Source organism: Callithrix jacchus, chromosome X (assembly GCF_049354715.1).
Source record: "Callithrix jacchus isolate 240 chromosome X, calJac240_pri, whole genome shotgun sequence".
Lineage (NCBI taxonomy): Eukaryota > Metazoa > Chordata > Mammalia > Primates > Cebidae > Callithrix > Callithrix jacchus.
Window position 1 is genome coordinate 15,875,051 of NC_133524.1, and position 16,165 is coordinate 15,891,215.

General features: G+C 39.9%; 1 protein-coding gene across 2 annotated transcripts in view; it reads right to left on the minus strand.

The window, feature by feature from the left end:
* Window positions 1-4,399: 4,399 nt before the first annotated feature.
* The window catches only part of ACE2 (angiotensin converting enzyme 2), a 45,397-nt gene continuing 33,631 nt past the window's right edge, over window positions 4,400-16,165 (minus strand). Inside the window, exons 14-19 of one of the 2 annotated variants that reach the window (XM_008988993.5) lie at window positions 14,569-14,627; window positions 12,043-12,143; window positions 10,563-10,679; window positions 8,573-8,767; window positions 5,230-5,378; window positions 4,400-4,708 (exon numbers count right to left, since the gene is read on the minus strand). In XM_008988993.5, coding sequence (XP_008987241.1) covers window positions 5,270-5,378; window positions 8,573-8,767; window positions 10,563-10,679; window positions 12,043-12,143; window positions 14,569-14,627 — 581 coding nt within the window. In that variant the 3' untranslated portion in view covers window positions 4,400-4,708; window positions 5,230-5,269. Of the gene's footprint in view, window positions 5,379-8,572; window positions 8,768-10,562; window positions 10,680-12,042; window positions 12,144-14,568; window positions 14,628-16,165 lie in introns of both variants that reach the window. The other variant, XM_078363570.1, reaches the window with a different exon arrangement.

Sequence of the window (16,165 nt, forward strand, 5' to 3'; positions counted from 1 at the left end):
TGTGGACATTTGCCTTCATATTTCAATGTTCTCAAACTTTAGTATGCATGATAATCAAATGTAGAGTTTATGAAAACAGATTCCTAGAAACCACCTCCACAAAACCTGGCGGAGAAGGTCTGAGCGCAGCCTGTGAATTTGTACTGTTAGCAAACTCCCAGACGTTACTGAAGCAGTTGTTCTGAACTGTCCTAGGGGACCCCAGTACATGGTGGGGTATCATTAGGTGGTCCATTATTCAATCTAAATGGCACAATTCTCATTTAATATCCAGATTAGTACAATGACTCTGTACGTCATGTATAAAATATAAAACTAAAGTTAAATAATATTAATAAATAATGTATTAAATATGTTTCACATAAAGCAAATTTTTAAGATACTAAAGTACAACTTTTAGAATTATTTATTGCTTTCTAATCATCTTAAATCCTTGAGTTTGGGGATCTGGGGCTTCTGGCTAGTTTGATAACTGAAGTTTGTATTTCAGTCTGCTATCTTAACACAAAAATGCAGAAGTACTATTTTAGCTTCTCATGACTATTTCATAGTATTACAGCTTTAAAACTGTACCTGGGAATGCCCTTCCTCACGGCCTGCTACTGAACCACAGGTTTTAAGCTCTTTCTGCGTATTCCATTGTCTTTCTATAATGTTAAGAAGAGAGAGACAGAGATTCTGTAGAGGGCACCATTACAATGAAGAAACACCCCAATTCAACCATGCTGCTATCTTCCAGAGATGAGTCAATCATCTCCTCTCAGAGACGTTCATATCCTCTCTCATCCCACTCTATCCTTCAGCCACCAGCTAGTTTCAATGCCCTCTCTCTTGCTTATTTCTTTCTTGACATTTCGTTAATAATTCCTTCATTTCAACAGATAATTCACACTTGTTAACAGTCTTCTATTTTTTACAGAGGTACACAAATCTCAATTTATAATGAACTGTAACTCAAAATAATCACAGGGCATTTGTATATTTTATTTTTGTAGTTTTTTTTTTTTTTTTTTTTTTTTAGTGTTGACTGCATGCTAGGTTCTTTCCTACCCAAGAGAAAAGAAAGAACAGGTGACCCAAACTCTATTTCTCAATGGACCCAGAGTCCGATGGGGGTGCCAGCTTTTCCTGAACCCCACTCCGAGGATGAGCTCATATACAAGCTGGGTCTTTCTGGTCTCCCTCTTGAAGATTTTTTTCCTTTCTTCTTATTTTTGTATACTTACTGTTTTAAAAAATCCTCTTTATAACAAAATACATACTTGTTGCAAAAATTCAAACAATACAGAATTGTTTACTATGAAAAGAAGACAAAGCACTGCTTAGAAGCCCAGCTGCAAAAATCAAGTCAGGCAACAACTTAAGGTACCACTAGAGGTTTATCAGAAAGCAAGTCCAGTGATGCTAGGAGGAGCCAAATAAAAGAACACTATTAATAGTATTTCTTTTCTTTTTTTTTTTTTTTTTTTTTTTTTTGGAGATGGAGTCTTGCTCTGTCACCCAGGTTGGAGTGCTATGGCGCAATCTTAGCTCAGTGCAACCTCTGCCTCCTGGGTTCCAGCTATTCTCCTGCCTCAACCTACTGAGTAGCTGGGACTATATATGCCCACCACACCCAGCTAATTTTTGTATTTTTAGTAGAGACAGGGTTTCACCATGTTGGTCAGGCAGGTCTTGAACTCCTGACCTTGTGACATACCCGCCTCGGTCTCCCAAAGTGCTGGAATTACAGGTGTGAGCCCCTGCACCTGTCAGATTTTCATAGTATTTCAAACATGCATAATGATTTTTTTTTTTTTTTTGAGACGGAGTCTGGCTCTGTCGCCCAGGCTGGAGTGCAGTGGCATGATCTCAATTCACTGCAACCTCTGCCTCCCAGGTTCAAGGGATTCTCCTGCCTTAGCCTCCCCAGTAGCTGGGACTACAGATGCATGCTACCACGCTTGGCTAATTTTTTGTATTTTTAGTAGAGATGGGGTTTCACTGTGTTAGCCAGCATGGTCTTGATCTCCTGACCTGGTGATCCACCCAACTCAGCCTCCCAAAGTGCTGGGATTACAGGCATGAGCCATGGCGCCCGCCCACATAATGATTTTTTTTTTAATGCTGAATAACTGTGTTTAGTGGTGATTTACTAAATTCACCATGTTAGCCAGGCTAGTCTGAAACTCCTTACTTCCTAAACAAAAAAGAATTTATTGTTTTTTCTTAAGCAAACACTCTGCCTATACTCTTTTGGCAGTGATGAAAGAGGCAGACAATGTGGTAAGAAACTTTCCCAAAGGGAAGGCTGCAGAACAAGTTCAGATAAATAACTTGCTAGGTAAAATCCAACAAATGCTCTGCAGTCTTGCTGAGTATTTTCCGACCTGCCAGAAGCCAAACAATGTCAAGAGGGTCTGGCCAAATTCACCTCAGATCTACCTGAGTTCATTAAGATACCAACACAGTAGATTTAGCAAGTTGAGTGTCTCAGTTTTTTACTCTATCTTGGGAGTGGGTTTATGAGGAAGAGAGATTGGATCTAAGGCCCCATCTTTATCTAAATGTGTACCGAGGAGGATTTCAAATGAGGAAGAATAGTTCATTGAGAGACACACTACAGAAGAGGAAGCTAGCACCTGCCCTTTTTGGCCTGATCACTATGTTTCTCTGGCTGAGCTCCACAATGGCCTTTTCGCATTTGCAATTTCATTGAATCCTTGCTTCCTTATAGTCCAGGGTTTGGCAGTAAAGGGCTTTATGGGCCATGCTGTCTCTACTTCAACTACTCAGCTCTGCTGTGTAGCATGAAAGCAGCCCTAGACAATATGAAAATGAATGGGTGTGGCTGGGTTCCAATAAAACCTTATTTATGGGCACTGAAATTTGAATTTCATATCATTTTCATTTATCATGAAATCTTTCCTACTTCTAATTAAAAATGTAAAAATCATTCTTAGTTCACAGGCTAGACAAAAACAGGTGGTGGGGTGGCCAAGCGCAGTGAATTGTGCCTGCAGTCCCAGCACTTTGGGAGGCTGAGATGGGCGGATCACCCGAGGTAAGGAGTTTCAGACTAGCCTGGCTAACATGGTGAAATCCCATCTCTACTAAAAAATATAAAAAATTAGCAAGGCATAGTGGTGCAGACCTATAGTCCCAGCTACTCAGGAAGCTGAGGCAGGAGAATCACTTGAACCCAGGAGGTGGAGGTTGCAGTGAGCCGAGATCGTGCCACTGCACTCCAGCCTGGGTGACAGAGCAAGACTCCATCTCAAGACAGAGGATGACTCCATCTTAAAAAAAAAAAAAGATGGTGGTGGGCAGGATTTGGCCAATGAGCCATTGTTTGCCAACTTCTATCCTAGGCCCAGGTACAGATCCCTCTTTGTAGAATCTCCAACCTTTTAGAAGATGCTGCTACACAGGAGAAGAACTACAAGCTTTACCTGGTAGGTACAGTGAGGACTGTTCTGGAGAAAACTCCAAAAATAAGCAGGTTTTTCTTTCTGTGTTACAGTTGGACACTATGTCACATGCACATGGGCCCTTTTTTCCATGTCTGGGGAGGCTCATTTGAAGGCGTTAGATGATGAAATTGGTTCCTGTAGAAACTACTCTTGCACTGTGTTGAACCAAGACAAGGACTGAGAACTTCATGAAGACCATGCGGCCACTGCAAAGGATGTTTAGATACCAGGAGCTTGACAGAAGATTTTCAGTATCTTAGAGAAGATGGGACATAGGCAAGATCAAAGAAAAAACTGTCTATAAAATGGTTGCTTAGCCAAGGAGTAAATTATATTGTATGCTGCCCCAAGCTGTGGGCCCAATGAATGGCAAGATGATGCAGACAGCGATGCAAAATGTTGATTGGATCTCATAAAATAACCCTATCTCTGCTATCTGGGTATCAGATAATTAAGACATCAAAGATCCTCAAATGACCCTTATTTTGAGGCCATTTTATAGATTATGAAAGTCATGCTCTCCTGACCTGGCTAATTGATCCACCATTACCATATAGAATTTATTAAGTACAAAGTCATTCTAACATTATGCTAGTCACCACATGGAATGAGTTGATGGGTAGAGTTTGAATATGTTAATCTATTTAACGTAGTTTTAATCAATCTTTAGGTATGTAGAAAATGTGCTCACACTGGGGTAGGGACTGTGAGAAATATAAAAGAAAAAGCATCAGGTTTGGCTCCTAACGTGATGGTATATACACTGTACACAACTTATTGGGACTAATTTTACAATTGCTTTTTACAATAAAGCAATTTGAGAATTTGCAATATATCCCGAGACATTTGGACGGCCAGAAGGCCCAGACACTCCGATGATAGCTTTGTTCATAGAAGTGAAAAGCAGACAAAATGTGAAGAAGCCCCAGAACATAAGTAAGCATAAGGAGTATATAAATCTAGTATTTATTGAGTCTGCTTTATGCTTAGCACTACTGAAACACTGTGGGCAAATACAAGATTTAAGAGACTGGGTACCCACTTCAGAGGGTGAACCCACAGTTAGAATTTCCATTTACTCCACGGTTAGGAAACAGTGGAAATGAGTTTCTATCAGACTTGCTCCAGGAGTTCATGGAGGCCCCTGGTGCTAGTTTCATGTTGTCAGAGAGATGTTCATCAAGCAGCTTGGAAGTGCAAAAGCAATGTCCTCTACCTGTTCCCTGGATTCTTCTCTCTTCTTTAGACCTGTCACCCTGAAGAAAACATGATCCATTCCAAATATCACTGTAGGCAAATCACCATAGTACTTAGATTAAGTTAATGTGAAGACAGCATGTCATCCTTCACAATGGATTAAATGAAAGTGAACTACTTCATGCTATTCTTAATCCTTGCAGCCGTACCAGTTCCAAGGCACTGTCCTTACAAATGATCCATCCCTATTCCATACAAGGCCCAACACTTGCTCACATGATAGATCCTTGTTTTCAACTTCAGAAATTCAACAGACATTTAAATTTAGATTATCCCTGAACAGCCTGTGAGACCGAACACACACCTTCCCTATTATATTTTAATATAAAATCCTTATTAGGAAACAAAAGAGAAGTCAAATCCAGAGACAGAAATGCATACTGAAAGCCATGTCTATGAAGATGCTCTGTACTTGGCTGTGTTGTCTTTGGACAATTTTTTTCTGAACAGAGTCATAGTTTTGACATTTAATGACATCTTTATCATCTCATATTTTCTATACCGTGAAATTAACACTTACACACAACAAAATCACCTCAAGAAGAAAAACATCAATTTTTCTAAAAGGAGGTCTGAACTTCTTCACTGTTTTGGAATCCTGGATTATCTTCTCCTTTACCAAAATCAATGGAGGCATAAGGATTTTCTTCACTTCTTGCTTCATTTTTCCTGTTAAATAGAGCAAGGTCACCTTAATATAGTGACGTTAAAATCAATTGTGTTGATGAACGTCAGAGGGTTTGAGGGCAGTCTGTGTTAAGGAGGCTGGAGAGGGGGAACAGGAAGTTTCATAAGTTGTTGATGTGAGTATAAACTGGTATAGCCACTATTGAGGGCAATTTGGCAATATTTATCAAAATTAGCCATTACACATATGCTTTGATCCAGCTTACCCACTGCTAAGATTCACCTTATAGATATATTGGCACTCACAGGAAATTAACTATATTAAGCCATCACAATTTTTTAATAAACACAAATATTGGAAATATAAAAGTTCACCAGGCCAGGGACGGTGGCTCATGCCTGTCATCCCAGCACTTTAGGAGGCCAATGTGGGTGGATCACGAGATCAGGAGTTCAAGATCAGCCTGGACAAGATGGTGAAACCCCATCTCTACCAAAAATACAGAAATTAGCTGGGCGCAGTGACAGGTGCCTGTAATCCCAGCTATGCGGGAGGCTGAGGCAGGAGAATTGCTTGAACCCAGGAGGCAGCGGATGCAGTGAGCCAAGATCATGCCACTGCACTCCAGCCTGGGCAACAGAGTAAGACTCTGTCTCAAAAAAAAAAAAAAAAAAGAAAAGAAAAGAAAAAGTTCATCAATAGATGTCTGGTTAACAAAATTACAATCCATCTGTGAAGTGGGAAATTATATTTCCAGAAAAAAGGAAAAGTTCTTTGTGCAACTAATGTGTAATGATCTTTAAAACACGTCAAGTGAACTGGGTGTGGTGGCTCACATCTATATAAATAAAAATTTAAGGACATCTTCAAGGAGAACTACAAACCACTGCTCAAGAAAATAAGAGAGGATACAAACAGACAGAGAAACATTCCATGCTCATGGTTAGGAAGAATCAATATCATGAAAATGGCCATACGGCCCACAGTAATTTATAGATTCAATGCTATCTCCATCAAGCTGCCAATGACCTTCTTCACAGAACTTGAAAAAAACCACCTTAAACTTCATATGGAACCAAAAGAGAGTCCACATAGCCAAGACAATCCTAAGCAAAAAGAACAAAGCCAGACGTATCACGCTACCTGATTTCAAACTATACTATAAGGCTACAGTAATCAAAACAGCATGGTATTGGTACCAAAAGAGAGCTATAGACCAATGGAACAGAACAGAGGCCCTGGAGGCAATGCCACACATCTACAACCATCCAATCTTTGACAAACCTGACAAAAACAAGCAATGGGGAAAGGATTCCCTGTTTAATAAATGGTGTTGGGAAAACTGGCTAGCCATGTGCAGAAAGCAGAAACTGGATCTCTTCCTGACACCTTACACTAAAATTAACTTCAGATGGAATAAAGATTTAAACATAAGACCTAACACCATAAGAACCCTAGAAGAAAACCTAGGCAAAACCATTCAGGACATAGGCATAGGCAAGGACTTTATGGCTAAAACACCAAAAGCAATGGCAACAAAGCCAAAATAGACAAATGGGATCTAATTAAACTCCAGAGCTTCTGTACAGCAAAAGAAACAATCATTAGAGTGAACCGGCAACCAACAGAATGGGAAAAAAATTTTGCAATCTACTCATCTGACAAAGGGCTAATATCCAGAATCTACAAAGAACTAAAACAGATTTACAAGAAAAAAAAAAACCCATCCAAAAAGTGGGAGAAGGATATGAACAGACACTTTTCAAAAGAAGACATATATGAGGCCAAAAAATATATGAAAAAATGCTCATTGTCAGTGATTATTAGAGAAATGCAAATCAAAACCACACTGAGATACCACCTCATGCCAGTTAGAATGGCGATCATTAAAAAGTCTGGAAACAACAGATACTGGAGAGGATGTGGAGAAATAGAAACACTTTTACACTGTTGGTGGGAGTGTAAACTAGTTCAACCATTGTGGAAGACAGTGTGGCGATTCCTCAAGGATCTAGAAATAGAAATTCCATTTGATGCAGCAATCCCATTACTGGGTATATACCCAAAGGATTATAAATTGTTCTATTATAAAGACACATGCACATGCATGTTCATTGCTGTACTTTCTACAATAGCAATTGAAGCTATTTTGGGGAACTGAAAATCTTTATAGTGAAGAAAATTGAACAAAACAGACTAGCACATATCAAGATTCAATCAAGAATATGTTTAAATAACCTGAGGTATACATAGAGTTTTGTTAGGTGCTATAAAATATTAACCTTCATTTCATAAGCCCAGCAAGAGTCAATTTCTAAAGGTCAGAAGTGAAATAGCTAATAGCAAAGAAAACTAAAAATCGGGTCTCTAATAATTTAAATCCTCAATGAACTTTGATCTTCAGTTCAAGAAGAAATTGGAGCGTGCCTGACCATGAACTAAGCAAATGATACAGAGTCTGAGCTACCCCATGAGAAATAAAGGTGAGTAAAGAGTAGCAGTTTGGGCAGGCCACGGTGGCTCATGCCTTTCCCAGCACTGGGAGGCCGAGGCAGGCAGATTGCTTGAGCTCAGGAGTTCAAGAACAGCCTGGGCAACATGACGAAACCCTGTCTCCACAAAAAATACAAAAATTAGCTGCATGTAGTGGCATACCCCTGTAGTCCCAGCTACTCAGGACACTGAGATGGGACAATCACTTGAGCCTGGGAGATCAAGACTGCAGTGAACTATGATTGCACCACTGCACTCCAGCCTGGGTGACAGAGCAAGACCCTGTCTCAAAAAAAAAAAAAAAAAAAACCGAGAGGAGCAGTTTGAAAGAAATCTCAGAGCCCATTCTTGAACAATTTCACAGTTCAAACCCATGAGCAATCCAGTCTCCAGGGTCACTTTTAGACTGAAAAGGATTCAGCAGTGAGAACAATTCCCTGAGCCCACCCATAGCTGCTGAGTTTGCAGTGCCTCTTTGTAGGAGGGAAATGACACTGTGGCTGGGATGGAGTGTACTAGGGCAAGCTAATAAATCCCAGACCAGATACTTACTGTGTGGGCTTGCTAGGAAGGTGAACTGCTGATGACATCTAGTAAATTGCTAGGAAATTCATCAGAGTTTTTAGGTGCAAAATTGTCCAGCTAAGTGATTGGCCTATACAATCTACCACTTACTGAAAATTTTCCAGTCACTCTTCTCTAAATCTTTCTGTTTATGGATAGTCTAGGAAAGGCCACTTACTTCTTTCGATCTCTGATCCCAGTGATGATCAAGATGACAATGCCAACCACTACCATTCCCATCACGACTCCAAAAACAATCAGCCATATGGTAATGGGGGGCTGGTAAGGAGGTTCAAGTGTTGGTTGTATCCCCAGAAACTCCAGGCTGTTGTCATTCAGACCGAAAGCATCATTGATTCGGCTCCGGGACATACTATTTGCAAAAGCAAAACACAGCAAACGGGCCACTTAGACAACATAAAATTGTGTGTAGTTATTTACTCTTTATATCATTGGTCCTGAAAGGTTTTAACAGAGCTTATCATAAGAATATACACATAAAATCATAATGAGAGCAAAGCAAATAAGATCCAATTAAAGATAAAAATTTTTGACAAGTATGCATCTTTCATGCCTTGCAACCTACATTAGGTTTATCAATTGCTTCACTGGAAATTTTGGTTGGCATTTATTCATTTGTGACTACTGTGTTTAAGAGCAGAGTTAGCATTTTTGGCAAGAATTTTCCTTTTGTCAGAGTATATCTACAATAACTTTATATCAAATAATGGGAACGGATCATTAGATACACCTCTTCTATTATACAAGTGAATCAAGTCTCTATCATACTATTTTCCAAATAAAAGGTGTTGGCATTCAAAGGTAGCACTGGAGAGACATAAGAAAGGGACCTTTGCCAATTTCTTCAGCAGTGGGATGGAAATGGCTGACTTTTATGGAGGCAAAAGGACAAAGATTGTTTAAAAAAAAAAAAACAGTGATATGGAGAACATTCTGGATCAAAGACCAAAGTGTCTGGCATGTCATCTTCCTACCCTTGGATACAGCCCAGGTCAGAAGGTCAGAGTCCACCAGAGAGGGAGAGAAGTCAACGCAGAATTAGTCAGATAACCCCTGGCAACCTCAGCCTGAAAAGGGTTATCCTGGAAACAGAATTTGAGGTCCCCTGTAGTTTGCAGCTGGTTATCCAGGAAGGCTGAGCATTTTCATAAAGATCTCAGCTAGAAGTTTTCCCTAAGCCTTAAGTTTTCTGGAGGCAGTAAGTGAGTCTCTAGCACAGCTGGGTCATCCACCCCAACCAAGCCAGATTTTACAGGCACACCCTGCCCAGCAGGTCTTAGATCTGCTCCAAAGATAAACAGGACTCTGATGCAGCTCGAGAGGGCCACCTAGTGAGTTGCCCAGAAGCAGTAGGTATATTAAGCCTTTTTATGATGACAGGAAAACTACAACGTTGGTCCATTCTTTACTCCTGCTGTCTGTTGTGGGAAACAATTGAGGCAAATTGGACAAACTGTTTCTTCTAAACATTCATTGCAAGTCCCTCACCTAGCATAGAGGCCAAGCAATATCTAAGGAATCCTGTGATTGCCTACCTTGTTTCAGGCTTTAGGCAATTAAACAAATCCTACATCAAAGTCCCTAGAACAAATGATGGCAATACCTGTCCATATCGCTTCTGTACTTACTATTTTCCATAAGTTCTAGCCAGACCTTCTTCAGCCAGCACCTGCTTCCCTTTGCCTGAGAGCATTCTCGGAACGCAAGATCTGCCCTACCTGCAGGGCTGAAATGCTGGGGAACTAATGCCACCTGGAAGCAGTTATCAGCTAATGACTGATAGAAACTGGTAAATAAATACCCCAGCTCCTTCAATCCTCTGATGGGACAATTCAGGTGCACATTCTACATAGTCTCTCCAGATTTCCTAGCACGACTGAAATCTAGTTGCCCATAGTGGTAACTTGCTTGATAACATGTAATCTATAGTCTTCCTTCCATTCTGTAAGGGCCTACATCTGGGGGAACTCAAATCAAGATTACCCTTTTGCTGCAGGATCCTTCTGAAATTACATGGAGTTTGTAGCATGTGGTAACACATGTAAGTGACTCAGAACAATGCTTGGCACACAGGAAAAAACACACAAAATGCTGGCTATTGTTATATTTGGTAACCCCCTCATCACTAGATGAAAGTAAAATATCACCTGATGGCCTTTTCAACTTCAATTCTAGGAATGATGTCAGACACATTTTGAGGCGCAGTGACAAAGAAATTAAAGGAGATTCTTGGTTTCAAATCAGCCACTCGCACATCCTCCTCCCTGTAGAGAAACAAAACAAACATCTTCACTTGTGGCACAGGAAACACAACAAAGAGAATGAAAACCTTCCCTGCTGGTGAAAAGGAGATTAGAGAGAGGATCACAGGGTAGAGAGGCATGGCGGAGGACAAACAATGGGAGGATGGAATTGTCAAAAAAAAAAATTAATGCTGCCCAAAGCACATGAAATCAACTACATAAAAACCGTGATATCAAGTCTTCACACTATTTGTTCTGCCTTCATATAAAACCCACAACTTTTTCAATGATAGAAAGATTTCAAACTGAAAACAGCAGGAGAATCAACGAATGATAATTGGTGGCCCAGGATTGTGGCAAACAATGTGATGGGCAGAGATGGCTCAGGACCACACAGAGACTTAAACCCACAGCTTGGTCCTACCCAGCAGAAAACATCATGTTGCACCCGTGGATGAAGGTAATGAGCGGGGTCTACCACATGATGTGACGAGACTGCTCTCATAGCTGTCAAGTGGTCCTAGCACGAAATAAGATAGATCCCGTGGCTCATAGTCCTTGAGTGACTGCCCATCTAACTCAGAATAAAAGCCAAAGTCCTTAGAATGGCCTTCAGGACCCACATGACCTTTCGTCTTTCCCTCCTGCCCCGATGCACTAACATCATCCTGGCCACATCTCCACTTATCTTCTAATCTGCTCTAGACACGCTGGCCTCCTTGCTGTTCCTTCAACAGGCTGAGGATAATCCTTCCTCAGGGTCTGTACCTGCTGTTTCCCCAGCTGAGACACTTTCCCCATTGTCTGCATTGCTGGCTCACTCTCTGTCTCTCTCTCTCCTGCTTCATATACTTGCTCAAATATTAGTGATGACTTTTCTGACCATTTTGGTTAAAATTGAACTCCCCCCTGCCCAACACATACACAAACACATACACACACACACACACACACACACACACACCAGCCCTCCCCAGACCCTTTTTCTTATATTTTTCTCCCTAGCACTTAGTGCCTTGTAATTATACTATATTTCACTTACATATTACACAGACACACACACAGCATACATACAAGATTATAAGGTCAATGAAGGCAGGGAGTTCTGTTGTTTTTTCTTTCAGTGCTGTGGATGTATGAGAGCATTCTGAGAAGAGAGTGACAGCTGTTTAGTAAGAACAATACTCTCACAATCTGCAAGTCAAATAAGCCACAATCAGCCTCTATGGAGTCACCCAAATTCCAAGACACCAAAGAAGAATAAGTTACTAGGAGATTTTTATCAATTTCAGTTGAAGAAAAGTTTAGGTAGAGTATCTCCTCAGACTCAAGAGTTAGAGAAATCCTGGTTGGAGTAACTTGAGAACCCAGCAAATAAACTCACCCAAAAGGAATCATCTGATTTTTGACTTTTAAAAAATATTCTCTCATGGCATATGCAACAGATGACCGGAACAGGTACATTTCATTGTCGTTCCATTTATACTGTGAATTCAGAAGAAAGGCCGCTCAGCTGGACTCCTAAGACACATTTATAATCTGATATCTTCAAGAATGATTCTTAATATTCCAGAGATGCTTGCTATTCATTAAGTCAGTGACCTTCAATGGGAGTGTGCATCCATATCACCTGAAGGATTAGTTAAAACATTGAGTGCTGGGTCCACCCCTAGAGCATCTGATTCAGGAAGCCTGAGACGAAAGCCAAGAATTTATAACTCTAACAAACTCCCAGGTGGTGTTAATACTGCTGGTCAGGCAACCATGCTTTAGGAAACATTGGGTTAATGAGTCCTTTTACTTTAGTCTGGTGTAAACTGAAATTAACACCCTGAGTGTAAGTTTACAGACAGGAGTCCAACAAAAGTTGTGGGGTTTGTAGTAAAATGTCTGTACATTGTGGACAAACTCAGTTTTTACTATTTTTATGGTAAGTCCTCTGAAATGTACTTATCTATAAGTGTAAAAGAAAAACTTAAAGTTCAAATAAAAAATAACTCTTTGTAAACAGCAAGCTAATCTGTTTGTGCTTGTTTTCCAGTGCTAAACAAATAGCTTATGTTTGGCTAGCTTTTAAAGACTTGAAAGCATTCACTCTTTCCTCCAGTAGCTGGCAGTAGGAATCAATAAATGGCACTAGTTTTATGCTTCTCCTTTCCCTTTAAAAATTATATTTCATAAAAGAATTGTTACATTCATTTCAGCTTGGTTTCATCCAGGTTTGGGGGGTTCCTTTAACAATAATATTAATATTATTACTAATAACAGTCTGGCTACTATTTCTATAAATATAAAATATAAAAGATTTTAAAGGCTGAGTTCTCAGAATAATGCCATAGATCCAATTGGACTTCACTAGAAATAGCTTGAACTGAGCACATATTCTAACCCTGATGTACAGATGCACTAAATATATGATCTCGTTTCATCAAAACAGATTGTTTCTCAGTGAATTGGCCTCAGAACATTACACCATCAAACCCTCTGAACACTATTTACCAACCTTCACTGCATGGAAAAAGAATGAGTATAACTGTCAAGAAAAAAGATAATTGAAAAAGATCCTGATCTGCCAAGACTAATATTTATTAAGTCAAGGAAGAGCTAGTAAAAATATGACAGAAATAGTCCCACGATCACCCAATGATCAAGAAATAAGAAGTTGAACTCTTACAGATTGGAAAGCAATACTCTTCCATTTTCATTTTTTCTTTCTTGAATGTTTGTTGTTTTACTCCTATTTATGTTTTGATGTCTTATCTATGAAAATTATACTAAAAGTATTGTTGAATCTTGGACAATGTTTAATTTTTCAGGAAAGGTAAGAGGGTAGAAACACAATCTTTGGATCTATCCAATGCAGACAACAATTTGCTGTTACATCTTGGACCAGTAGTCCCAGATTGACTTCTAACCCTGCAAAGCCTTCAGGGTGCCATGCCCACTCTCAGGCTTTTGAGCCCCATTGACCTGAGACTACTCTTTCCTCTCCTCTTTCCCAATCAAAGCTATTACTTCCTCAGACTAGATCACCTGAGACAGGTGTTAAGGAGAGAGCAATGGCTAAGTAAATAATTCACAAAAAGGTGTAAATAATATAATTTCCTGCAAAATATTTTGTTACTCCCAAAATGCATCTCTCTAAATAAGTGGTTCTTCAAACTTTGCTGTGACTAGAATCACCTGGGGAAATTTAAACACTCTTGATGCCAAACTCTTGACTCCATACCCAAAGCAATTAAATGAGAATCTCTGAAGGTATATAACCCAGGCATTAGTATTTTTTAAACTTCCCATGTGACTCCTCTGTGCAACCAAGTTTGAGAAGCAGTGTTCTAAATTAGAGCTTCCTGGTCTTGATTGTATGTACAAATCACCTGGAGACTTGCTAAAATGCAGATTCTGATTAAGTGGTCCAGGGCTAGGCTTGAAATTATGCATTTTTAAGAAGCTTCCAGGTGATTCAAATGCTGCCTGCCCATGGGCCACACTCTGAGTAAAGCCAGGATACAGGTGATTGACTAAAACAAACAAACTAAAAAAAAACTAACTACTTCTTCTAAAATCAAACTACCTTTCAAAATATAACCATGTTCTCTTTCTAGAATGAAAGTAATGATGACAAGAGTCAACTGAAAGGATTGGTATTTGATATTTAAGGATTGATACAGATGTTTTCTCATTGACGTTCATAACCCCTTCAAGGTAATAAAAAGTAGGAATAGCTTATCCAATAAGGAATGGGTTGCTTTAAAAACCCACAGCCAATGCCAGAATCTGGGACTTACAGTTTTGAAGAGAACCACATGGCCTCTCCTCTTTCAGATCACACTGAAATGGGTTTATTGTGTCCTATTTAAGTGAAGACAGTGCACTCAAAAATAATGAATTCACTGCCCAGAATACTCACTGCTTGATCTCCAAGAGCTGATTTTAGGCTTATCCTCACTTTGATGCTTTGGTCAGTATCTGATTAAAGAGAAATCACAGACTGCTGATTACAGATGACAGATTGCCCACATGTGCTTATTTCCTTTTCCTCCCAAGATCCCATTAAAGTGATAGTAAAGGGATCTTGTAAAGGTTCAACTGACTTTTGGAGAAATGATGAAAGAGGGGTAACTGCTTTATGAGGGACAGGAAGCCATGATCTAATGTACACAGAGGGAGCACAGACCCACAAAGAGCCAGAGAATCCAAAAGAGGGTTGGAATTCAAGCACAGGTGAGGGTAGGAAAATAATACTGGGCTGAAAACAAGAGGAATGGAAGTCAGGGTGTGGTTAAAACCACTTTGGAGAATAGTTGATCCTCCTACCACATGTGCCCTCATCTAGACAGTCACTTGGAGGCTGTGCTTCAGAAAAACAAGAGGTAATCCAAGAAAGAAGAAGTGGAATCTAGGAAGCAGTGGGATTCAACCCAGGAGAACAACAAAGGTTGGGACAGGAAGATGTAAGACTCCAAGAGGGAAGTCTCTAGGGGAAAAAAAGGAGACTGAAAAGAATAGACATGTTGAAATCGTTGGGGAAAAAACAAATACAATGTAACTAGCAAATTAGGTAAACCAAAAAATTCAGGCAAGTAGATACTTTGGGACAAACAAAAAGCCACATAAGAAAGGACACAAAATAGTACATTACGTGGTTCTTCAGGCATAATGATGTAAACATTGAAAACTGTTTTATTAAAAATCATGATAAGGCCTTATTGGAAGAGCAAGAAGTTGAAGTGGAAGGGTAGACCAAAGCAAAGGTTTAAAACTGAGCAATAACAAAATAGCAATGTAAGCAAATTACTTAAAACATGAAAGCGACTGCCAGAAAGAAGAGATAATAGCATTAAAATGGTATTTGGCCGGGCGCGGTGGCTCACGCCTGTAATCCCAGCACTTTGGGAGGCCGAGGCGGGTGGATCACGAGATCAAGAGATCGAGACCATCCTGGTCAACATGGTGAAACCCCGTCTCTACTAAAAATACAAAAAATTAGCTGGACATGGCGGCACATGCCTGTAATCCCAGCTACCCGGGAGGCTGAGGCAGGAGAATTGCCTGAATCCAGGAAGTGGAGGTTGTGGTGAGCCGAGATCGCGCCATTGCACTCCAGCCTGGGTAACAAGAGTGAAACTCCGTCTCAAAAAAAAAAAAAAAATATATATATATATATATATATATATATATTTGTCTTTGGAAAGCAGGATTCAAGTGCAGTTGGTTGGAGACAGTTATAATCTACATTTAAAAGATGAGACTAATAAAACAGACTTGAAAGAGTGTGTGCATGTGCATGCATCTGTGTGTGTTTGGCTGTACAGTTGCTTTCACCATGTCTCATACATAGGTGCTCGACAAATGTGATTTTTCTCCTATAAAACGGCAACTGTCACCATAGCAGAGAAAGAAGCAGGTACTATAGAGAGAGAAAACATTCTCAGCTGTGTCACAAGTCCTCATGAGACAGGGACCAAAGGAGACTAGAGAAAGTAGACAGGGAATGGGTGTGAAAC